Source organism: Aquarana catesbeiana, linkage group LG01 (genome assembly GCF_042186555.1).
Source record: "Aquarana catesbeiana isolate 2022-GZ linkage group LG01, ASM4218655v1, whole genome shotgun sequence".
Lineage (NCBI taxonomy): Eukaryota > Metazoa > Chordata > Amphibia > Anura > Ranidae > Aquarana > Aquarana catesbeiana.
Window position 1 is genome coordinate 534,502,802 of NC_133324.1, and position 26,070 is coordinate 534,528,871.

The 26,070-nt window shown below is 44.7% G+C and overlaps 1 protein-coding gene across 3 annotated transcripts in view; it reads right to left on the reverse strand.

Annotated features, from left to right (window-relative positions):
- Nucleotides 1–26,070, reverse strand: part of UBXN6 (UBX domain protein 6) — a 404,520-nt gene that overhangs the window by 46,541 nt on the left and 331,909 nt on the right. For all 3 annotated transcript variants that reach the window (XM_073594809.1, XM_073594795.1, XM_073594802.1), the window contains one exon: nt 9,379–9,509. In XM_073594809.1, coding sequence (XP_073450910.1) covers nt 9,379–9,509 — 131 coding nt within the window. The remainder of the gene's footprint in view (nt 1–9,378; nt 9,510–26,070) is intronic.

The window sequence follows — 26,070 nt, forward strand, 5'->3', positions numbered from 1 at the left end:
TAGCGAACATTCCCAAAAGATATGGTAATGTGTTCCCAGATCTTGTAGTCATCTCCAACATTTCTGGGATACAGAGGGGTCATATTTGTGAATAGCTTCTGGGGTCCTATACCAGAACATGAGGACCTTATAAACTGTCTCTCAATCTGCTCCACGCATCTGGAAGCTTTCGATGTGGAATCCCAGATCTTTTGCCATTGAGGGGGTCTGAATTATCTTAGCCCATTTTTGCATGTATGCTTGTGAGTTTATCGTGAGTGTGTTTGATTCATGGAGAATCTTGTATATAGAAGATATGAGACCAGGTTGATATGGATCTTGAGCACATAGAACTTCGAAGACTGTAGGTTTTTCATGTTTAGGTAAGGTGATATAGAGTGAAAATAATGTTTAAATATGAGATAAGAAAAGAAGAGCTCTTTAGGGATCTCAAATTTGTTTTGGAGGTCTTGGAACGAGAGTAGTTCACGAGTCACAGGGTGTACTAGATGAGAACTGAAAAATGCCCGCCTGTGACCATGGATACATGTTGATGTAGGACAGGCTGTCCGGGATATCCGGGTTGAAAAGTATGTTTAGTAGAGGCGGGTATGGAGAAGAGAGAAAGAACTTTTTTTGGCATTTTTTCCAAATAGCGAGGGTAAATAATATTGGTCCTAAGCATATGTTTCTCAGCTGGAATATAGAGGTGGTCAAGTCAGACCAGAGCATGGAGCAAGGATGTACAGGGCTGGTAACGCTCAGTTCTAACTCTGACCATCTGTTGCAAATCGTGTAGACCAGGAGATAGTCGCTGTGAGGTGGGTAGCATAATAGTAATTATTAATATCGGGGGCTCCCAGCGGTGTGCTTTGTTACCCCAGATAAATTTAGTAAAGGCCCTTTGGCTAGTTCGAAGTTGTGACATGGGAACTGCGATGGGAATGACATAGGACCTGCGATTGGCAAGGTTTCAAAGAGGTATAAAAACTTCAGGAGTATAGACATTTTGAGGACATTTATCCTACCTAAAAGAGACAGAGGACATTCCTCCCAGTTATGCAATAGCCTGTGTGTTTCCAGAATTAAAGGGGGATAGTTTGCTTGGTACAGGGTAGAGTAGGATGCAGTTAAATGTATACTCAAATATTTAAGGGAGGAAGGACACCAGTGGTACAGAAAGTTAATTTGCAGTGTGGTGAGAAGTGTAGGGGAAACATGTATAGAAAGAGCTTCCGTCTTGGCGGTGTTAACTTTGTAGCCGGAGAGTTTGCCAAATGTGTTTAATAAAGTATGGAGGTTGGGAAGAGAGATGTGGGGTTTTGTTAACGTTAGCAGTATATCGTCTGCGAATAGAGACAGCTTGTACTCCCTTTGCCGTAAGGAGACTCCGTTTATGTCTGGATGTATGCGTATGGCTTCGGCTAGGGTTTCAAGGCACAGCATAAACAGTAAAGGGGATAGGGGGCACCCTTGTCTAGTTCCATTGCTATGGGAGAAGGATGCGGACAGAAAGGAAGCCAGTTGTACTTGGGAAGTAGGACAGGAGTAAAAGGCCTGGAGAGCTGCCATGAATGAGCCTGTAAATCCAAACTGTGTGAGCGTAGCAAACATATATGACCATCCAAGCCTGTCAAATACTTTTTGAGTGTCTAGGCTCAGAATAAGGGCAGAGCGGGAGGTCTTGTCCAGTAGATCCATCAGGTCAATAGCGCGTCTGGTGTTGTCACCTGCATGTCTACCTGAAACAAAGCCTACCTGATCATTATGAATAAGCTTAGGGATCATGGAGGCGAGTCTATTGGCTAGGATTTTTGTAAAGATGTTATAATCTGAATTGAGTAGTGTTATGGGCCTATAGTTGTCTGGCATTGAAGGGGGCCTCCCGGGTTTTGGAAGGACTGTGACGTGGGCATGTAAGAATTGAGGATGAGGAATGGTGCCTTTCTGTAGGGAGGTGAAAAGATCTAGTAGGTAAGGACTTAGGATAGGAAGGAACGTCTTATAATAGGAATAGGGCAGGCCATCTGGTCCTGGCGATTTATGTAATGCTAGATCTTTAATTAGCCCAGCTAATGCTTCTGGTGTGATGGCAGTGTTAAGTGTTGATTTTTGAAAGGATGACAATTTGGGTAGTTTTAAAGGGTCAAAGAAGGAATTGAAGTCATCTTGGGAAAAGAGGAGTTTAGGGTCTGTGTGTAAACAGTTATATAGCTTTTTATAAAAATCCTCAAAGACTTTAGACATTGTTTGCAGACAGTGAGTTGGAGTAACATCAATTTGTGTAAGAAATTCAGGGTAGGAATGGAATGGGCGTGGCTTAAGCTCATTTACTAACATTCTATGTGGTTTATTAGCATATTTGTAAAATTTCTGTTTAGCCCAAGGAAGGGATTTGGAGCCAGGGCCGATCCTGGCCGGGGTGCACAGGGTGCAGTGCACCCAGGCGCCACAGAGGTGGGGGCGCTGAAGTGCCAGAGTGCTCCCCTCCCTCCTCCTCTCCTTGTCCGTAGGTGGCTCTCTCCGCCGGTCACCGCCACTGCCGCCGCTGTGCCCATCCCCCTCCCTCCTCCTGTCAGAGGAGGAGAGCGAGACAGCCGGAGACCGGAGCGGCTGTCTCTGTGTTCAGAGAGAGACCAGCCTCGGCCGCGCAGTGACATCACGGGGGGGCGGTCTGAGCCGACGTGTTCCACTTCTCCTGTGTGTAACTCCGAGTCCTGCCTGCTGCCCAAGCCTGACATGCTCTGTTCTCCACCCGAGCGGCGCGGCTGCACACCGTCCTCTCTTCTCCAGCTGCCGCCCGGGTGTTTTTAATTAGCCTAATGGAGGGGGGGGGTCTGTACTAATGTGGGGGGGTGATTTGTCCTGGGGGGTCTGTACTAATGTGGGGGGGGGTTTGTCTGGGGGGTCTAAACTAATGTGGGGGGGTGGTTTGTCCTGGGGGTCTATACTAATGTAGGGGGGGTGATTTGTCCGGGGGTCTGTACTAATGTAGGGGGGATGATTTGTCCTGGGGGTCTAAACTAATGTAGGGGGAGGTGATTTATCCTGGGTGGGTCTATACTAATGTAGGGGGGGCGATTTGTCCTGGGGTCTAAACTAATGTACGGGGGATGTGATTTGTCCTGGGGGGTCTGTACTAATGTAGGGGGGTGGTTTGTCCTGGGGGTCTATACTAATGTAGGGGGTGATTTGTCCTGGGGGTCTAAACTAATGTAGGGGGGTGATTTGTCCTGGGGGTCTGTACTAATGTAGGGGGGTGGTTTGTCCTGGGGGGTCTATACTAATGTAGGGGGGGTGATTTGTCCTGGGGTCTGTACTAATGTAGGGGGGGTGGTTTGTCCTGGGGGGTCTATAATAATGTAGGGGGTGATTTACCCTGGGGGTTCTGTACTAATGTAGGGGGGTGGTTTGTCCTGGGGGGTCTATACTAATGTAGGGGGGGTGGTTTGTCCTGAGGGGGTCTGAACTAATGAGGGGGGTGATTTGTCCTGGGGGGTCTAAACTAATGGGGGGTTTGTCCTGGGGGGTCTGTACTAATGGAGGGGGGTGATTTGTCCTGGGGGTCTAAACTAATGTAGGGGGGTGATTTGTCCTGGGGGTCTGTACTAATGTAGGGGGGTGGTTTGTCCTGAGGGGTCTATACTAATGTAGGGGGGGTGATTTGTCCTGGGGTCTGTACTAATGTAGGGGGGGTGGTTTGTGGTTTGTCCTGGGGGTCTGTACTAAAGGAGCGGGGTGGTTCTGTACTAATGGAGGGGGGTGGTTTGTCCTGGGGGGGTCTGTACTAAGGGGGGTGGTTTGTCCTGGGGGTCTGTATTAATGTAGGGGGGTGGTTTGTCTGCGGGGGTCTGTACTAATGGAGGGGGGTGGTTTGTCCTGGGGGGTCTGTACTAATGTAGGGAGGGTGGTTTGTTCTGGGAGTCTGTACTAATGTAGGGGGGTGGTTTGTCCTGGGGGGGTCTGTACTAATGGAGGGGGGTGGTTTGTCCTGAGGGGGGTCTGTACTAATGGAGGGGGTGGTTTGTCCTGGGGGAGTCTGTACTAATGGAGGGGGGTGGTTTGTTCTGGGGGTTCTGTACTAATGGAGGGGGTGTGGTTCTGTACTAATGGAGGGGGTGGTCTGTACTAATGGAGGGGGGGTGGTTTGTCCTGAGGGGGGTCTATTCTGATAAAGGGGGGTGTTTTGTCCTGGTGGGTCTATTATGATAAAGGGGGGTGTTTATACTTAGTGGTGGGTCTGTACTGAAGGAGGGGTTTATACTTAGTGGGGGGTCTGCACTGACGAAGGGGGGTCTATACTTAGTGGAGGGGGTCTGTACTGAGGGGCAACTATAGTTGGTGGAGGGGGTGATACCATGTTTTACCGCACCGGGTGACACCAACCCTAGTGACGCCACTGCAGCCGCGGGCTCTTGTTTCCCCTCTCCCTCTCCTCCTTGTGTACGCTGCTGTACTAGTAAGCGGCACACTATGTTTCTTCCCCCGCCTTCATATCGGCCAGGGAAGAAAAAAAAAGGAGCAAAGAAGAGGATTGTGGGACATGTAGTCCCAAGGACTGGCAAGCCCCACTGTAACACAGAAACTGCAGCCCACACAGCAGGCTCAGCTGAATGGGAGAGAGAGAGCCAGGAGCCCGGGGAAAGCTTTCAGGGAAGTACACCCAGGACTCCAGAGGGAGAGCACAGTGCTGAGAGAACACCATCAGAGAGAGAACCCCGCTGCCCTGCACCACCAGAGGGAAAGCCACACAGCCTAGCGCCTTTCCTGATGGAGAAAGGAATGGAGTCATTGCCAGAATATAGATCTGGGCTCTACCCAGCAGAGTCACCATGGGCAATTCAGCGTGAGCTAACTCCTGATCAGAGGAACTGTTGTTGCTGTATCGCTGGGTCAGGTGAGAGGGCCGATTGGCCATTAGTCTCTGCAGTCTCTGACCATCTCTTGTAACATGTCTGCAGTCTCTGACCATCTCTTGTAACATATCTGCAGTCTCTGATCATCTCTTGTAACATGTCTGCAGTCTCTGATCATCTCTTGTAACATGTCTGCAGTCTCTGACCATCTCTTGTAACATGTCTGCAGTCTCTGACCATCTCTTGTTTCATGTCTGCAGTCTCTGACTATCTCCTGTAGTATGTCTGAGCGTCTCCTGTAGTATGTCTGCAGTCTCTGACCGTCTCCTGTACTATGTCTGCAGTCTCTGACCGTCTCCTGCACTAAGTCTGCAGTCTCTGACCGTCTCCTGTACTATGTCTGCAGTCTCTGACCATCTCCTGTATTATATTCCCAGTCTCTGACCATCTCCTGTAATATGTCCGCATTCTCTGACCATCTCCTGTAATATGTCCGCATTCTCTGACCATCTCTTGTAACATGTCTGCAGTCTCTGACCATCTTCTGTAGTATGTCTGCAGTCTCTGACCATCTCTTGTAACATGTCTGCAGTCTCTGACCATCTCCTGTATCATGTCTGCAGTCTCTGACCATCTCCTGTACTATGTCCGCAGTCTCTGACCATCTCTTGTAACATGTCTGCAGTCTCTGACCATCTCTTGTAACATATCTGCAGTCTCTGATCATCTCTTGTAACATGTCTGCAGTCTCTGATCATCTCTTGTAACATGTCTGCAGTCTCTGATCATCTCTTGTAACATGTCTGCAGTCTCTGACCATCTCTTGTAACATGTCTGCAGTCTCTGACCATCTCTTGTTTCATGTCTGCAGTCTCTGACTATCTCCTGTAGTATGTCTGAGCGTCTCCTGTAGTATGTCTGCAGTCTCTGACCGTCTCCTGTACTATGTCTGCAGTCTCTGACCGTCTCCTGCACTAAGTCTGCAGTCTCTGACCGTCTCCTGTACTATGTCTGCAGTCTCTGACCATCTCCTGTATTATATTCCCAGTCTCTGACCATCTCCTGTAATATGTCCGCATTCTCTGACCATCTCCTGTAATATGTCCGCATTCTCTGACCATCTCTTGTAACATGTCTGCAGTCTCTGACCATCTTCTGTAGTATGTCTGCAGTCTCTGACCATCTCTTGTAACATGTCTGCAGTCTCTGACCATCTCCTGTATCATGTCTGCAGTCTCTGACCATCTCCTGTACTATGTCCGCAGTCTCTGACCATCTCTTGTATCATGTCTGCAGTCTCTGACCATCTCCTGTACTATGTCTGCAGTTTCTGACCATCTCCTGTATTATATCTCCAGTCTCTGACCGTCTCCTGTAGTATGTCTGCAGTCTCTGATCATCTCTTGTATCATGTCTGCAGTCTCTGACCATCTCCTGTACTATGTTTGCAGTCTCTGACCGTCTCCTGTATTATATCTCCAGTCTCTGGCCATCTCCTGCACTATGTCTGCAGTCTCTGATCATCTCCTGTACTATGTCTGCAGTCTCTGACCATCTCCTGTACTATGTCTGCAGTCTCTGACCATCTTCTGTATTATCTCTGCAGTCTCTGACCATCTCCTGTACTATGTCTGGGGGCTCTTTCTAACAGATTCTCTAACAGAAGCCCTCTCTGTGTGCATCAGAGAGACTCCCCTCCAGGTCTCATTAGTGTACGCTCTTCCTGTGTTTTCTTTATTGTTAAAAGATCATGGGAGGATCCTAGGGTAACGAAGAGTTCTTAGGGGAACATCTCTGTGTTTGAATTGTTGCCATAGAAACATTTGTAAAGGGGAGGAGTTGATAAGATGACCACACCCACGTGGGGGCGCCAGAAATATTTCTGCACCCAGGCGTCTGTGACCCTAGGATTGGCCCTGTTTGGAGCATCTGTTCATGTCAATGGATTTCAACCGTTCGCGTAGGGAGATGACTGTATGCAGACGTGCCACTGTAGGGGAGGCAAGCAGCAGGTTTTCTGCTTTACGTATCTGGGAAAGAATATCAAGTCTCTGAGCAGCAGAGTCTCTCTTTAAACGAGAGCCAGCCGAAATACAGTGGCCTCTAAAGTAGGCCTAATGTGCCTCCCATAGGGTAGACACGTCCACCACAGTTTGTTCATTTAGTTGGAAGAACTCGAATAGTCCTTAAGACAGTTGAGTTTTAGTGACAGGGTTGCGGAGGAGGGAATCATTAAGTCTCCAGTGGCAGGTTCTAGTTGAATATAAGGAGAGTGTGAGGTCAAGCTGAACAGAGGAATGGTCTGACCAGGTTATGGGGTTCAATTCTGATGCGACTGTGGATGTTAATAGTGGGGCTGTCACAAAAAGGTCATCTAGTCTAGAGTACATCTTGTGGGGAGGGGAGAAAAAAGTAAATTGTTTATGTGTAGGGTGTTTAATTCTCCATATGTCTAGTAAGTTGTAAGATCTGATGATTTGGATTGACGTTCTACCTTAGAAGAGGAGGTTGTAGAAAATAGTGTGCGTCTGTCTCTTCTAGGGGACATTGTCATGTTGAAATCACCCCAGACAATCAGACAGCTGATGATTTGAACTGTTTCAAGGCTAGCCATCTTTTATGAATGGAGTTCAATCCTTTCACATTATACGTAAGAACACGTAAAGCCATAGTGGCATCACATGGTTATGCTGTAGTTAACATTAGAAACCAATTAGAGTCAAAAACAAAAGTAAGAAAAAAAACAAAGTCCATAGTGTATCCTGTGGGGGGAAAGCATGAGGTAACAAAGTATCATTGAAAATAGGTTCGAGCAACAAAGAAAAAAAACAAAAAATGAACAATAAGTCAAAAAAGGACCTATAAAAACATTTTTGAAACCATAGCCTGAGGGTTTAGGACCGCTCAGGATTCCACAGCCTTGGCCGTGAATCAAAGGGAGGTGCATGGGGGGCTCCAACTTGTCTGGAGTGATCCCCCACCGTCTTCCAGCATGTGAAAGCTGGTAAAAAAATTTTTGGAACATGGACCATCATAGAGTCAACCCATGGGTATGGGTGGTAAACTCCCCAAATCAGGGGGAACTCAGAACGGCATGGGCCGAAGCAAAATTAAACAAAAATGTCAAAGGGGGAGTCCTCAAGTTGGGATCTTGGAAGGGGTGTCGGGGTGTGGAGAAGTTCTTCTGCGGTTTCTGGTGAGCAGGGGTCCAGATCCTATCTGGATTGGACACAGGCTTAGGTGTTGCAGGAAGTGGTGGTATGGGTTCCTTGTCTGTTAGTGGTGGAAGGCCCAGATTGCATATGAATGCCTCACTTTCCTGAAGATCCCTCATGGAAAATTGGGTGCCATGTCGTGAAGCGGATAAGCGAAAAGGGAAGCCCCAGCAATATGAAATTTGATGGTTTTGCAGGTGTTTTGTCACCAGGCGAAAGCTGCAACGTTTAGCGAGGGTTATGGGTGATAAATTGCTGAAAATGTGTATTTTTGCACCCTTAAATTCTAGCCGTGGTTTGTTGCGAGTAGTCATAGATAAGGCTTCTTTGCTATCATAGTAGTGGAAACGTACTATGATATCCCTGGGGTTCGCCCCTACGGGGGCTTGGGAGCCAGCGAACTGTGCGCTCTGTCCAGGCGCCAATCTATGTCAGGTATTTGGGGGGCTAAGGTGTTGAAGCGGCTCAGCAAATATGGTCGAATCTCTCGGTCCCCCACAGACTCGGGGATGCCTCGGATGCGTAAATTCTGACGGCGTTCTTTATTCTCTAAATCCTCTTGTTGGGATTGAAGCTGGGAGGTAGATTGTTTTAAGCCTGCATTGTCCTCTTCTAGGACTTGAACGTATTGTATCAGATCATCAAATTTAGTTTCTAAGTGATCAGTACGTTCTCCTATGTGGATTATCTCCCCCCTCAGTTCTTGTGCCAGTTTTCCCACATCTCTGGTGAAAATGCATGTCATGTTTTGCAGGAGAGACTGCAGCTTAGCGTCCAGTATTTCAACTGAGGGGGGCTGACATCTCTGTGTTTGGAGTGGGTGCAAATAGCAGGGGGATGTCTCCTACCTCCTCGTGTGCTTCCGCTGGAGCCAGCGGGGCACTCTGCGTAATCGAGGCCGGGGATTCGGGCCTGTACAGGAAGCGATCCAGTGTTTGTGTAGGCCGCAGCTCTGGGGTGTGTGATGGAGCCATTTGCATCGGCCTGTACTTCACCATGGGTTGCCTGGAGGGTTCTACAGTCCGGTATGGGTTCTCCCGAGGCTGATGTAGCTTCTGTTCGCTGTGTGGGAGCTTGTGGAAGGCGACAGGGATCGGAGCGGAGGAATTACACATCCGCCATCATCGGATGCCGCATATGCGTCCCCAATTCCTGTCTGTTTTTAAGTTCCCTCTGTAGTGAAGTTTGTGTTAAAAGGAATGCTACTATAATAAGTGCTTGTATTTTGTCTACTATACAGCCGACTAATGTCATACAAATTATTCCTCTTTTACCGTATACTGAGAGGAGAAAAAAAAAACAAAAAAACAAAACAAAAGACTTCTAACCTTGCAGTAAATACCCATCTGGAAATCTGACTCTCAGAACGGTGTACTTATACTTCTTAATGATAATTTTTTCTTCCCTTTCTCGCATTGCTTTAGTTCGAAGTAGTGATTCTCGCTCCAGCTTCCCTTTCCTAAAACAGATGGCAGAACACTGTTAAAAGGGTAATTTCACTTTCATGGGAAAAAACATTTAAGAAAAAAAAAAAAATAATTATATATATATATATATATATATATATATATATATATATATATATATATATATTATATAGCATATACAGTACAGTTGCAACACAAGTCATATTGTAATTGAATGTTATTAAAAATTACCTTTTCTGCAGCGCTGTCATTTTTCGTAAATGCAATGCAACATAGTCATATTGCATTGCATTTACAGAAAATGACAGCGCTGCAGGCGCTCTGTACACAGATGGTGTACAGAAGGCCCCCAGAAATGTAATTTCCTGCTTGTGCGATTGGCTTACCGATTTTCCTAGAAGCCTGCACTAAGATACACATCAGATTTTGAGAATCCTCTGCAAATATCATTTTGGTGAGATACTCTCAAAGGAAAATCACCTCTAAAGGGATGCAGCCCCTGCCACTTTCCTCACTAGAGCCCTGCAAGTGCAGCAGCTGATAAGTATAAAACCACTCCCATACAGACACAGACAAAAAAAATGCTATTTTTTCAGAATAACAAAAGGTAGGAATCTGCAACAAAGTTTGTAAAAACCCTGCAATGTACATAGTTCAACCAGAGGGGGATGCTTTTTATTCAACAAAAGTGGAGATACTCTAAGTATAGTCAGTGGAATACATTTTCACTTCTACATACCGGGACTATGTGAGAAAATGTGGGGTTAAATCCTCTTCCTAATGTAAGGTAATGACAAATATTTTAAGAAAATTTAATTTTATCTAGCATGTCATGACACCTCAGACAATTAGCATATGTCTCTTTTCACAGTAATTTAAATTTGTATTGCAGTAATCAAAATCGAAACACTCAAAATAAGTTTATATGTTCTAATTAAATACTGCAAAATAATTTCATAAAAGACCTAACATGGAACACAATTTGAAATGATCTGAAACAAGTTTATTTACAGACATTTAATGTTGCAGTTCACTTGAAGCAGTTTTTTTTAAACTTTCTTTTATAGAAAAATGGGCAACGAAAGCCCTTAAAAAAAAGAAAAAGTGAGCGGTGGTGTCCTTAAAGCTCTACATTTGACACTAGTGCTCACATATGGTGGAGGATGCGGGCAGAGGAATGCGCAAAAGTGTTTTGGAGTGACTGCAAGGATGAGACATGCAAAGGAAAATGACATTACTCTAAGGCGTGAGGATCTGCCAACTGTGAAGATCAACACTAAAAAAGGAAGGAAGGTGGACTGAGATGAGACAGAGCTCTGTGGCTGGAGGGATTGTTACTGCCAGGAAGAGCCCCATACATGCCTGAACAGAGTTCACCAAGGAGAGAGATGGCTGCTGTTGTCCCTAGCAACGCTGGTGCAAGGAGACCAGCTATCAATGTGCAGCGTGTGAAGCCTGAACAAGACACTGAGGGAAGAGCTCTGTTTGCGTTGCAGTGAGTGGGGGCATGCTGTCTCCAAGTACACTTTGTCCCAGCCTCCAGTGCAAAGTTATCTAGCAAAGAAAAGGTCTGCATCTGTGTTTGGGAAGCCTGCTCTAAGTGCCAGGAGTGAGCAACATGCTTACCAGAAGTTTTAGAGGAGTGCGGCTGCCCATAGCAATGCCTGTGATGTCAGACATATGGACCGCAAGACAAAGGTATTACCTACAGAGGATTATGGCAAGTTTAAAGCAACACAGCTTCATGGAGAGAGAAGTCTGTGTTTGGGAGAGCCAGCAAAGTGCAGCTGAGAGAGTGCTGTCCCCCAAAGCAATGGGAGGAAGTTGTCAAGTACCATCCCTGGAATGTGGTCAACTCGGGCACAGCATTTTTTCTTGTCCCCGGTTGCGGAATACAGCAGGAGATAATGTTGCTGGCAAAAGTCTTTGTCTGCAAGCCCAGATTCCTGTATAAAAATTTAGTGAGAGTAGTGAGAGTTCTGCCTGCTACTAATCCTGTATCCTCTCTCCTGATCGCTAATCTGTGGATTTTTTCAACCTAATTGGTTTCTATGGGCATCTAGACCAAAGAGGATTATGTCCCCACCCAAAAAAAAACCACCAGGACCAGCAGTCAGCTCGCTAATTTCCACCTGCAAGAAAAAGACCAACAGGCCGAAGATGGCGGTGGTACCTCCTCTGATATGGAGCAACCTGCGGCTCACACCGCCAAAGTCCTAGAGGCTATCTTCACATGCCAGAATACTCTCAGAGCCAAAATCGATGAAGTGTTTTTTCTTGTTAAAAAAAAAAAAAAAAAATCGATGAAATGAAGACTGATATTTCACTCATACGCCAAGACATGTCTAAGCTCAGGGATCGGGTATCCAAGACCAAAGCCCATATCAGCAGAACGGAGGACATCTTACAACCCCTACAGCACACTACTGATAACGTGCAGCACCAACTGCAATAACTAAGTGCCAAGCAGGACAATATGGAAAATCGTCTTCGCCAATGCAATCTCAGCTTTATCGGTCTTCCGGAGAAAGTGGAGGGATCAGATTCGGCGAGCTTCCTGGAGAACCTACTAATTACCACCTACAGTAGGGAAGCATTCTCTGACATGTTTGCAGTGGAACAAGCGCTCTGTATCCCTGTACGGCCCCCTCCTCCAGGCGCTCCACCCTGTACTTTTATCTCAAAATTTCTTAATTTCAAGGACCAGGATAAAATACTCCGTCTTAGCAGAGAAAATAGAGCATTCCTTTCGGGAATGTTCATCTGGCAGTATTTTATGACTTTTCCAACAAAGTACAGCGGCAAAGATCCAGATTTCAAAAAGTTAAGATGCATGTACATCCAACACCTGAAGTACGCCATTGTATATCCCGCACATCTGTGAGAGGAAGATGACGGTCGGGTGCAATTCTTTGATGATACAGAAATGGTTAGATCAACGCACCCATCCTGCCTGACCGCTCCTTCAGCCAAAGATTTCCGTGAGTACTTTCAGTCGCACCTTTGCTGCCCCTTTCAGAACCCAATAGACTGTACCATTTGACCCTGAATATTATAGACATTTATCTGTCCCCCTTTTTTTTTCTTTTTATCTGCAACTCTGGATTACAATTGCAGACAATCCCATTATTCTGAGATATGCAATCTCACTGCTCACGTTTTTTCACAGATTATATTCCTCCGTGAAACCTTTGTAACCTAAAAGGCTCTGTTACCATATACTTTTGCCACAGGAACTCTGGCCATGGATACTTTTTGCTCACTTCTCCTACCCTTTTTCAAGCAGCCTCTTCAAGTAGACTCTTGTGGAGCACCACTCTCTGGACACTACCCCACCACGCACTTTTCAGTGAAGAAGTCACCCCCTTAGCAAAGTTTTTTTTTTCTTCTTTCTTTTTGGATTATGCCAACATTGACTCTTTATACTTTTTTACATTACCTAAGCCATATACCTCCAGTATGCTTTATATGCTGGACGATTGTTATTATACTCGGGTTCAGGGAATATACAGTGGGGACGGAAAGTATTCAGACCCCCTTAAATTTTTCACTCTTTGTTATATTGCAGCCATTTGCTAAAATCATTTAAGTTCATTTTTTTCCTCATTAATGTACACACAGCACCCCATATTTACAGAAAAACACAGAATTGTTGACATTTTTGCAGATTTATTAAAAAAGAAAAACTGAAATAACACATGGTCCTAAGTATTCAGACCATTTGCTGTGACACTCATATATTTAACTCAGGTGCTGTCCATTTCTTCTCATCATCCTTGAGATGGTTGTACACCTTCATTTGAGTCCAGCTGTGTTTGATTATACTGATTGGACTTGATTAGGAAAGCCACACACCTGTCTATATAAGACCTTACAGCTCATGTCAGAGCAAATGAGAATCATGAGGTCAAAGGAACTGCCCTGAAGAGCTCAGAGACAGAATTGTGGCAATGCACAGATCTGGCCAAGGTTACAAAAACATTTCTGCTGCACTTAAGGTTCCTAAGAGCATAGTGGCCTGCATAATCCTTAAATGGAAGACGTTTGGGACAACCAGAACCCTTCCTAGAGCTGGCTGTCCGGCCAAACTGAGCTATCGGGGGAGAAGAGCCTTGGTGAGAGAGGTAAAGAAGAACCTAAAGATCACTGTGGCTGAGCTCCAGAGATGCAGTCGGGAGATGGGAGAAAGTTGTAGAAAGTCAACCATCACTGCAGCCCTCCACCAGTTGGGGCTTTATGGCAGAGTGGCCCAACGGAAGCCTCTCCTCAGTGCAAGACACATTAAAGCCCGCATGGAGTTTGCTAAAAAACACCTGAAGGACTCCAAGATGGTGAGAAATAAGATTCTCTGGTCTGATGATACCAAGATAGAACTTTTTGGCCTTAATTCTAAGCGGTATGTGTGGAGAAAACCAGGCACTGCTCATCACCTGTCCAATACAGTCCCAACAGTGAAGCATGGTGGTGGCAGCATCATGCTGTGGGGGTGTTTTTCAGTTGCAGGGACAGGACAACTGGTTGAGGGAAAGATGAATGCGGCCAAGTACAGGGATATCCTGGATGAAAATCTTCTCCCTAGTGCTCCGGACCTCAGACTGGGCCGAAGGTTTACCTTACAACAAGACAATGACCCTAAGCACACAGCTAAAATAACGAAGGAGTGGCTTCACAACAACTCTGTGACTGTTCTTGAATGGCCAAGCCAGAGCCCTGACTTAATCCCAATTGAGAATCTCTGGAGAGACCTAAAAATGGCTGTGCACCAACGTTTACCATCCAACCTGACAGAACTGGAGAGGATCCCCAAATCCAGGTGTGAAAAACTTGTTGCATCTTTCCCAAAAAGACTCATGGCTGTATTAGCTCAAAAGGGTGCTTCTACTGAGCAAAGGGTCTGAATACTTAGGGCCATGTGATATTTCAGTTTTTCTTTTATAATAAATCTGCAAAAATGTCAACAATTCTGTGTTTTTCTGTCAATATGGGGTGCTGTGTGTACATTAATATGGGAAAAAATGATTTTAGCAAATGGCTGCAATATAACAAAGAGTGAAAAATTTAAGGGGGTCTGAATACTTTCCGTCCCCACTATGCTCCCAAGTTGGGGTGGTACAGGGCTGGGTGAGGTGGAAAATGTTCATGTTGAACAACTGTTTTTTTTTTTTTTTTTGCACTTTGATCGTATATGTGGTTTATGGTTATGCTATGCACATGATGATTTATCTTTGCTCGTACAAATTTATCGTTATGCCTATGCTCTGCCATTTGAACTTATACAGTATCCTTATATATGGTACCTATGCGTCCCATGACTCATTACATTTTTAACGTGGAATGTCCGGGGGTTACATGACAAAGTTAAGCGTACAGCTGCTCTCCCGTTTCTTAAATCTCAAAAGGCTGAGGTCATTGCCTTGGCCAAAACACATGTTACAGGGTGCCTTGAAATGCCCCTGGATAGGAAGTGATGTGGAAATGTGAGGCCTATGATTTCTACCTTTAATGATAATCGGTATTAACAAATGGACCTACAATATGGCTTAAATAGTGTGTCAGAAAACTGCCTGGACATTCTGCTGACATCATAAAACAGCTCTGGTATGTTATCTAGGAAGCTCTGTTTATAGTGTCCACTATACCCGGTTCATAAATGTGCTGTAACTAAGTCAATCCCTTGCCCGGAGGGAATCACTTGGGGGCTATGAGGATGACCTCTAACTGAGAGTGGCAATGTTACCAAACATGTTTTACTTAAATGGGGTTGGGCAGCGAAGGGATCAAGACAAGCTATCTTGTTTTTTATGACGTGTAATGATCTCCAGTTGACTAAGTGTGGCCACCTGGCTTATGTGAGGGAATATGACTCTCTTCAACCCTCGCACCCTTGAGTTAATGTGGCAAGGTCTTAGGATATGTGAGAGGGGGTGTTTCTACCTGGAAGGAGTTAAGGAGGGGTGGACTTTTGCAAGGGTATATATTGGAACACAGATCACTGGCCTCTTAGCCTCATGATCGGTTGCAAGCATGGACACGTAAGGTCTATCGGTGTATCATATTTCCATTACTGTATTCCCTTTACTTTCTTTGTGTGTACCCTAAATTATATTCGTCCATTGGCAAAACTGTATTTGTAACACCACTGCATTTAAAGTTGTATCATCTATGTTATATTTTATATATATCACTCTCCAACCCACTTAACCCTGAGATGTTGGAAGCCCACATTGTGGTGATACCCAAAGATGACAAAGACCCCACACAAGCCGCAAACTATAGACCCATATCACTACTTAACGTAGATATTACAATTTTCTCCAAAATACTGGCCAACAGACTCCTACCACTCCTCCCCTCAATTATCTCCCACGACCAAGTAGGTTTTGTCCTTGGCCGTGAAGCCAGGGACAACACGATAAAGGCTATCAACCTACACCACCACATAACGATATCCAACCAAAAAAGGCTTCTTTCTCTCCCTGGACGCGGAGAAGGCAATCTACAGGGTAGCATGGGACTATATTACAGCAATGTTACATACTATGGGCTTGGCCCTCAACTAATCACCTTCATCCATCATCCTACATCATAACCCCTCAGCGAAGATTAGAGTGAACAATACCCTGTCGAATGCCTTCTCCATACACAATGGGACAAGACAAGGATGCCCCCTGTCTCCTATCCTCTTTATCCTTACCCTTGAATCTTTTCTATGTTGTATAAAGCAAAATCCTGACATCAAAACCACTAAGAAATAATACAAACTTGCTGCATTTGCAGATGACATCTTACTGTTCCTTACGAACCCACACACTACGATACCGGTACTGCTAGAAGAATTCCACCACTTTAATTTGATCTCCAATCTTAAAATAAACTTCTTCAAATCTTTTGCCCTAAACATTTCCCTACCCTTCGCAATTAGTAACACAGTGCACAGAAAACTTCCCATTCCATTGGAAGTCAGACGCAATTACATATCTGGGAAAATACTTCCCTATTCTGAACAAATTGACAATAGACCTTAAAAAGTGGCAAAAAAACATTCTTCTTATAACCATAAGAAGAATGTTTTTTTGCCAGTTTTTAAGGTCTATTGTCAATTTGGCAGAGCTGCGATTCTGAAAATGAATGCTCTGCCACAAATTCTATATATTTTACAACAGGTACCGATACAACTACCTCCAGCCCTCTTCAGATCATACAGGAGTCTATGTTCCAAATTTCTATGGGGTGAGCAAAAACCTATAATTAATTACACCCAACTTTCCCTACCCAAACACTTAGGTGGTATAGACTAAATTACTATAAAGCGGTCCACTTAACCAGGATCATCGACTGAAACATACACGCACCCAACAAAGACTGGATGAGCCTAGAGGCATCCTTTACAAGCCTACCTCTTAACTCCCTACCTTGGATACAAGGATCTCACTCACACTCCGAAATTAGAATACACTCAATCATTAAACTCACATTACAATATTTTCGCAAATACTGTAAACATTCTTCCCTATCGTCCACTCCGGGCCCGATGACACCGATTAAACTGAACCCAGACTTTCCCCCAGGACTGAATAAGTGTTTCCTCCAACAGTATTGGCCCCAGGAGCAGGTCCTAGCACACCACTTCTATGATCAAGGTAAGCTTTACTCAGCCTCCCAACTTGCCACGATAAACGGACAAACCCCCTACTTGGACTTACGTACTGATCTCACACTACCTAAGATCATTAGAAAAACAATTTCACTGTTCGCGGCAAATAACGCCCTTTGAACAACTATGCACGCTAACGCCTCCTCAAAATAACCTCATATCCACTACTCACTCCCTTCTATTTTTGGAATACCAGCCCAATACTTCAAAAGCATGTAAAGCTTGGGGAAAGGACCTAGATTTAGCCCTAACACCAGAAGATTGGGGAACAATTTTTCTTAACATACACAAGGGCACTATTAACGTCTCGGCCCAAGAAAATGGGTACAAAATCCAATCCCGCTGGTACCGCACACCAGCCCTACTCCACAAATTCAAACCCACAATACCAGACACTTGCTGGAGATGTCAAGAGGATCATGGTACATTGATTCACATTTGGTGGTCATGCTCACGTATCCAAACTTTCTGGAAAGAAGTACACTGTATAACCTCACACATCATATCTTACGACATAGCCATTACTCCTGCCCAGTTTCTCCTGCACCACTCACTTATACGGCAAAACTCTTACCATAAATCACTAATGATGCATCTAATTAATGCAGCAAAACAATGTATCCCAATCTACTGGAAATCTCAAAACGTCCCATCAATTAAAGAATGGTTTTACAGAATTAACAGAATAGCTGAAATGGAAGAGCTGATCCATATTGCAAATTTGGACTTAAATGGGCATGCTGGAAACACTTCCAGACTACAACAGAAATCAGCCGATTGAACACCCTGATTACACGAAAACAAAACCCAAAATGATGAAACTATGTTGTCTCAACGATGACAATTACTTTTTCCCCATGACATCTGTTACAGGAAGACCTACATCCCACTAGCTTGAGGGCCGCCACCTCCCCTAAGCCCGATTGGATCTAATAAAAACACTAAGCATCACTCAGCACTACTTCTTTCTAACATTTCTCAACACTTCTGTGAAACAGATCCCAAAGCCCAACAGCCTTCCTTGTGCAACTGTGTTGTGCAAAAAAGAGGAAAAAAAAAACTTTAAAGCACACTTTTTATTTTTCAATCGCCCCCTTGGGAGGGAAGCAAGAGACGGCCTTACCCAACACCCCTTCTCCCCTCTATCTCCCTCTACTCATTCACCACTTTCTCTCATCAAGTTATCTTGTATGCTTGACCACCCATTCCCCCTACGACTCCCCACTCCCAACCATGGCCATATTTCATCTATATCAGAAGATATCCGCCAATATTACCAAAACACCATAATGGAAATTTCTCATATACTCCACATAGACACCTCGCCCCACATATACCAGAGATACTTAAGAAAACTCACCCTTCAGTACTGATTCTAGAACCTCAAGATAGTTCCGCCCACTAAAGACACAGATCCTCCTCATTAATACTGTCTTTACTCATTGTACTCAGACGTCATAGTAATGCTACGGCATAGAAAACTATGCAGGTGCAATACTACCAAAAACATGAGCCATGACTCACTCAAGACCTTACTATGAGACTTGCAATGACGAGTACTGAAGAGTAACTTGAACTAGCAGATGTTTGCCAATATATATCTTCTGTTTACTAGTGTTGAGATATATTTCATGTTTAACCACTAGGTGTCTGTGCTATAGCCGAAAGACGGCTACAGCGTGGACTCCAATTGCTGGGAGGGGGTCCCTGGACGTCCTCCTGTGTTTATTTCCTCTCTGCGAGCTGCCGTGGGTGCACATCGGGGAAATTCTGTGTTGGCCGTGTCTCTTGGACACAGCCAATCACAAATCGTGCTAAATGGCCAATCACAGCGGCCATTTAGCACTCGATCGGAGTGTCCAATGAGAGATGGTCTCAAATGTAAAACATATGAGATCATCTCTCATTGCCGGCTCTCCCCCTCACACAGAGACAGCGTGTGAGGAGGGAGAGCTTCCGTACTGCAGATCTGTGAGTGCCAGCCGTTTTGTGAGAATCAATTACAGTGAAAACACACAAATAGTGCCCATACAGTGCCACATCAGTGTCACAGTGCTCATCACTGGTAGTGTCACAGTGTCATGTGTCACATCAGTGCCACCTGTCAGTGTCACCTGTCACATCAGTGCCACGTGTCAGTGCCATCTGCCAGTGTCACGTGTCATCAGTGCCATCTGCCACATCAGTGCCACTTGTCAGCGTCACCTGTCACATCAGTGCCACGTGTCATCAGTGCCACATTTAATCAGTGCCATCTGCCAGTGTCACGTGTCATCAGTGCCACATATCAGTGCCATTTGTCATCACCAAAAATGTCACAAAGATTATTTTCAGCCGAGGAGGCATACAATATTCTTCCAGCTGACGAGGGCAACGGGGAGCTTTCCGCTTTGGATTCCTCATATTCAGATTCTGAGTCTGATGTGGACTACGAGCTTGTCCTAAGCAGTGGAACACTGACAGCCTCAGGGGAGGATGAGAGTCCGCCCACCAGACGAAGGCATACTGGTAAGGAGGCAGTGCCATCCACCAGCACCGCAGTACCTCGGCAAAGGCCACGAACCAGTGGGGTGTCACCTCAGTCCCAAAGGGTTAGAGGTCCCATGCCAGCCTTCCCTATTCCCTTCAGAACCCCTTGTGGCTTCCTCCAAATTCAGGAGAAGCTATCATTCCCCCTTTCACTGCCCAGCCAGGAGTCCAGGTGGACACAGAAAATGTTTCACCAATAGATTTTTTTCAACCTTATTTTTACTGAGGACATGCTTGCATCAATTGTGGCCCAGTGCAACCTATATGCCCAACAATTCAAAGCAAGTAACCCAACGTTCTATTATGCCCGTCCCTACGAGTGGAGAGCCCTAACAGTGGAGGAGTTTAACATTTTTTTGGGCCTCACATTCTGTATGGGACTAACCAAAAAAAATGTTCGTATTGGTCTACCCTCCCCATCCACCACATGCCCATCTTTTCCTCAGTAATGCCCAGAACCAGGTATCTCATGATTATGAGATTCCTACACTACAATGATAATACCCAGTGCCCTCCCCGAAATGACCCAAATTTTGACAAGCTTTATAAAATTCGGCCACTGCTAAATTATTTTTCTGAAATCTCACCATGCATCTTACTAAATACCTTGGAATGTCTACTTTTAAAAAAGGGGTAATTTAGGGGTTATTTGTACTTTCCTGGCTTGTTCGGGTCGCAAGAAATGAGATAGGCCACCAGTACATCAGGTGTGATCAATTTTTTATGATTTGCACCACAACTTGTAGACTCTAAGTTTCACACAGACCAAATAATATCCACTAATTTGGGTTATTTTTACCAAAGATATGTAGCAGTATAAACACCCCAGACCAACACATGCATGGTTGAGTCCCTTGTCAAATTTTCTGGCAGGCTGGGCATAAAACAATTTATTCCCACCAAAAGGGCCCGCTATGGGGTGAAGCTTTATAAATTGTGCAACCGAGCCACAGGGTATACCTATGCCTTCATGGTATACAAAGGAAAGGACACCCAGCTACATCCCCCTAATTGCCCAGACTACATCGGATCAAGCGGTAAAGTTGTTTGGGAACTCATAAACCCACTCCTGGAGAAAGGCTACCATTTGTATGTGGACAAATTTTATACTAGTTTCCCCCTGTTCCGCAACCTTCACAGAAATAACACTCCAGCATGTGGCACCGTAAGGAAGAACCGGAAGGGCTTTCCTCAAAACCTCGTCAACAAGAAGCTAAGAAGAGGGGAGATGGCGAGTTTACGCAATGAGGAAATTCTGGCTGTGAATCAATCCACAACAATACATTTGTCGAGATCACCAGGAGGAATGGCCCAATCCAAAAACCAACATGTATCCACGAATACAATATGTTCATGGGGGTTGTCGACTTCAACGATCAAATGCTCAAACCCTACCTTGCCACAAGACGAACATACCAGTGGTATAAAAAAAGTTTAAATTTATTTGTTTCATTTGGCCATATACAACAGCTATGTTATATATCACAAATCCACTGAAAGCCCCAAATCCTTCCTTGGCTACCAGGAGGAAATCACCACTGCCCTTGTATTCCCGAACGGCCCACCAGAAACCATTCTATCCAATGTGATTAGCAGACTCTCCGAACGCCACTTTCCCAAAAATATCCCCTCCAGACCAACAGACCAAAAAAGTCAGAAAAAATGCCGGGTGTGCACCAGAGGAGCAGTTAGAGGAGACACCACTTTTTATTGTCCCCAATGTCCTTCCCAACCAGGCCTCTGCATAGTTGACCGTTTCCGCTGTTACCATACTTCACTAAATTATTAGTGAAGTATGGTAACCATAACCCTCACTTCCTGCAATATACCTTCACACCCCTTATGCCTCTACTTGCCCTGTAACTGACCCTGGCTTGTTATTCGACCACGCTTCTGCCTACCGATTCTGCACATACCTCTGCCTGATCTGGAACTGACCCTGGACTGTTTGACCATCCCTTTTGCCTGCCTCTTGGACTGATCTTGTACCCTGTCACTGGACTAGTGGGATTCATAACACAGGGGTCTCACATATGTGAGAGGGGCTCCAGAATTGTTTTTCTGGATGAAGAAAACATTTTTTTTTCGTTTTCTCATTTCTAGATTAGGGTCTGGAGACTCGGAGGCTTCAAAGAGATTTGGGTGGGAGAAGCCTCTACCCCTGTCCCCATTCTGTCCTGAACGAGGCCCTACTTCTGCCTGCTGCCTGTAGGACCTATGCCATCATGCCTCTGCCTGTCGCATCAGGACCAATATTTTGGCACTGCTGGCAATCTATGCCTGCACTGACCCTGGACTGTATATGGACAGTATCCCTGCCTGCTGCCTGTACTGACAATGGACAGTATTCCTGCCTGTTGCCTGGACAATTGCGTTCGCTTTTGCTGACCAAGTCTCTGTCTGCTGCCTGGACCAGTGCTATCCTCCTGTGGACAACTGCGCTACTAAAACCACAGGTAATCTTTTGTTTACCCTTTGCTTTCTTGGTATGTGCATGCTATGTGTCCTGTGTGTGTGTGTGGGGGAAAAAAAAAAATCTTCATTCTGCAAAAATTGTGGGAAAAAATTACAACATCAAAAACCTCACCATGCATCTTACTAAATACCTTGGAATGTCTACTTTTAAAAAAGGGGTAATTTAGGGGTTATTTGTACTTTCCTGGCTTGTTCGGGTCGCAAGAAATGAGATAGGCCACCAGTACATCAGGTGTGATCAATTTTTTATGATTTGCACCACAACTTGTAGACTCTAAGTTTCACACAGACCAAATAATATCCACTAATTTGGGTTATTTTTACCAAAGATATGTAGCAGTATAAATTGTGGCCAAAATTTATGAAGAAAAATTAATAATTTGCAAAATTTTATCACAGAAACTAAGAAAAATTTGTTTTTTTTTTTTCAAAATTTTCGGTCTTTTTTCATTTATAGTGCAAAAAATAAAAAACCCAGAGGTGATCAAATACCACCAAAAGAAAGCTCTATTTGTATGAAAAAGAGGACAAAAATCAATTTGGGTACAGTATTACATGACTGAGCAATTGTCATTCAAAGTGTGAGAGCACTGAAAGCTAAAAATTGGTCTGGTCACAAGGGGGGTTTAAGTGCCCAGTTGTCAAGTGGTTACAACTATTCTGTACAATATTACATGTTGAAAACATTTTTGAACAATGTTGCATGTCAATTTATCTGACTTCTTCAATAAAAAATTTGAAACAATTAGAGCCGTATACCACCCAGATCAGCATATGTCTGCAGCGAGCATGGCCAGGTTTTTTTGATCCGCCACAAATAGGAATACATTTTTTGCTATTCAGCACTGCATCACTTTAATTGACAATTGCGCGGTCGTGCAACTCTGTACACAAATACAATTGCTGTCCTTTTTTCCCACAAATAGAACTTTTCTTTTGGTGGTATTTATTTGCGCCCCCCCAAAAAAAATTGAGCACCAGCCGCCACTGTGGAACCCCAGGGTGATCGGCCAACAAATGGGCCATAAACCTGAGGACTTCGCTGTTGGGGGGTGGTATATACACATTTCCTAATATACATAAGACATGGTCTCTATCACATAGCAAAAATATTAATCTACCCTTTAAATCTATAAATGTCCACCTGCAAGAAAAACACACTTTAGAAGATATAAGTATACTAACACCTCTTGCATAATTAAAAAAACAGAGTGGTATTTCAACGGATACAGATGATTTTTTAGCAGGTGGGTGGTATCTGATCTGAGGTGCATCTCCTGCAGGCAGGCAGGCCACCACAAACCCATAATGGGACAGCAAGGTAAACATTGCACTCCTTTTTGTTGGATCCTTAATGCCCCGTTTGTTTCAGGATGCAAAAGTTAGTCCTCTAGCCATAAGAAGGGCAGAAGCATAAGTTTTAGGAGACCATTAGGGTAGGAGGACGCCTCCTTACAGAGAGGTATGGTCACAGTGCATTAGGACAGATTGGGAAGTGCAGGGATTGGTGCCACTACATAGCTGATGTTTGTTTTTGATTCTTCATTCCTCTTTTGTTTGTATATATAGCTTCTCCTAATTGAGCTCGTCCTATGGCCTATCCATAGCTATGCCTCTTGTGCCTATATTGGCATTAGTGTTTACAAAGCTTTCTGGTGAGAACCATTTGCTTTATTATGTACTATTGGAAGTACTTTATATACTTGAGTATAAGCCGACCCGAATATAAGCTGAAGCACCTAAATTTACAACAAAAAACTGGGAGAAACCTATTGACTGGAGTATAAGCCTAGGGTGGGAAATGCAGCAGCTACTGGTAAATAATGCCCATCTGCAGCCTCACTGTGCCCATTTGCAGCCTCACTGTGCCCACCTGTATCATCAGTGCCCATCTGTAGCCTCACTGTGCCCATCTGCAGCCTCACCTTTGATTACACACAGCGGGTATCTCCAGCTGTGTCATGCAACTGCAGTCTGTTCGGTGGCCGTCCACTGTAACAAAGCCCCACCTCCTCCTCGTCAGTGATAGACGGAACACTGATTCAGTTTTCCAGCATTGTATCAGTGTTCCGTCTATCATGGATGAGGAGGTGGTGGGGCTTTGTTACAGTGGACGGCCGCCGAACAGTTAAGACTGCATGACACAGCGGGAGACCCTCACTCGAGTATAAGCTGAGGGGGGCTTTTTCAGCATAAAAAAAATGTACTGAAAAGGTCGGCTTATACTCGAGTATATACGGCATGTCTTCTATTTCTTCTACTATTCCTTATTGTCTTAATTGTGTGAGCTTTCTTGTTTTTTTTTCTTTTTTTTTTTTCAGAGGATGGTTTAGTCCCCTTTTCTTTTCTTTCCCCATTTGCCGTACACTTACTCGTGACCTCCAGGGGGCAGGCTGAGATGTATGTCATTTTGTCATATGCTTTGGAATAAATTAATCTATTATGAGGGCTACTCCCCATGCCTGTGTATAGAAAGTCATGGTACCTTGGGGTATATGTCTCTAAAAATGTTGGGATCAAGAGAAGTGAATAGTATGTTTTTTTTTTTAGATTTATTATACATATATCTGATGTTTGACATTATATGGACCCTGGCCCTTTGTTTATGGTTTCTCGTGTGGCATACTATACCATGTCTTCGGCGAATACTTATAATTACAACACCATTGTTAATGCTGGAGATTATCAATCACACTGTCACTTTATATGCACTATTATCTGTTCCTTTCTTTTCTTTTTAGGTAGCATTTCTACCTAAGAAGAAAAGAGCAGCTCTTGTTCCTGAAGAGGGATACGCAAAACATTTTGAGCTTTATGTGCAAGGGTGCCCTCTACCATTTTGGATCTCTTTTTTTTGTTTTAATACTTTTACTTTATTTACTCATTAAGATATTGTTACACAAATAACAAAGCAATGTTAAAAAAAAAAAAGAGTACAACATCGTGGACTATGGTGTCATATATTGTAATGTAACACTCTATTGTTGCTTTAACCACTTGCCGACCACCTCAGGCAGATATACTGCGGCAGAATGGCACGGGCAGGCAAAATCATGTATCTGGTACGTGATCTGCCTCCCGCGGGCGGGGGGTCCGATCGGACCCCCCCCCCCGGTGCCAGAGGCGGCCAGCATTTGTTTCTGGGCGATCAGAGGTGAGGGGGAGGCCATCCATTCGTGGCCACCCCCTCGCGATCGTTCCTGGCGAATTAAATCCTTCCTCTGCCTCTGTAATGTAAACAGAGGCAGAGGAAGTGATGTCATCTCTCCTCGAGCCGGTCTTTTCGTTCCGGCGCCGGGGAGAGAAGACATCAATGTGAGTTTGCACAACACTACACCTACAGTAGAACACGCAGGCACACTTTTCACCCCCCAGTCACCCCCCTGTCACAGTGACACCAATAGCAGTTTTTTTTTTTCATTGGTGTCAGTTTGTGACAGTTATAAGTGTTAGGGCAGTTAGGGTTAGCCCCCTTTAGGTCTGGGGTACCCCCCTTTAGGTCTAGGGTACCCCCTAACCCCCCCTAATAAAGGTTAACCCCTTGATCACCCCTCGTCGCCAGTGTCACTAAGCAATCGTTTTTCTGATCGCTGTATTAGTGACACAGGTGACACTAGTTAGGGAGGTAAGTATATAGGTTCGCCGCCAGCGTTTTATAGCAACAGGGACCACCATATACTACCTACTAAAGGTTTTAAACCCCTGATTGCCCCCTAGTTAACCCTTTCACCAGTGATCACCATATAAGTGTTACGGGTGACGCTGATTAGTTAGATTGTTTATTATAGTTTTAGGGCACCCGCCGTTTATTAACTTATAAAGGTTTAACCCTCTAATTGCCCGGCGGTGATATAAGTTACGTTTTTAGGGTCAGATAAGGTCTGCGTCACCCCAGGCAGCGTCAGTCTAGCGCCAGTACCGCTAACACCCACGCA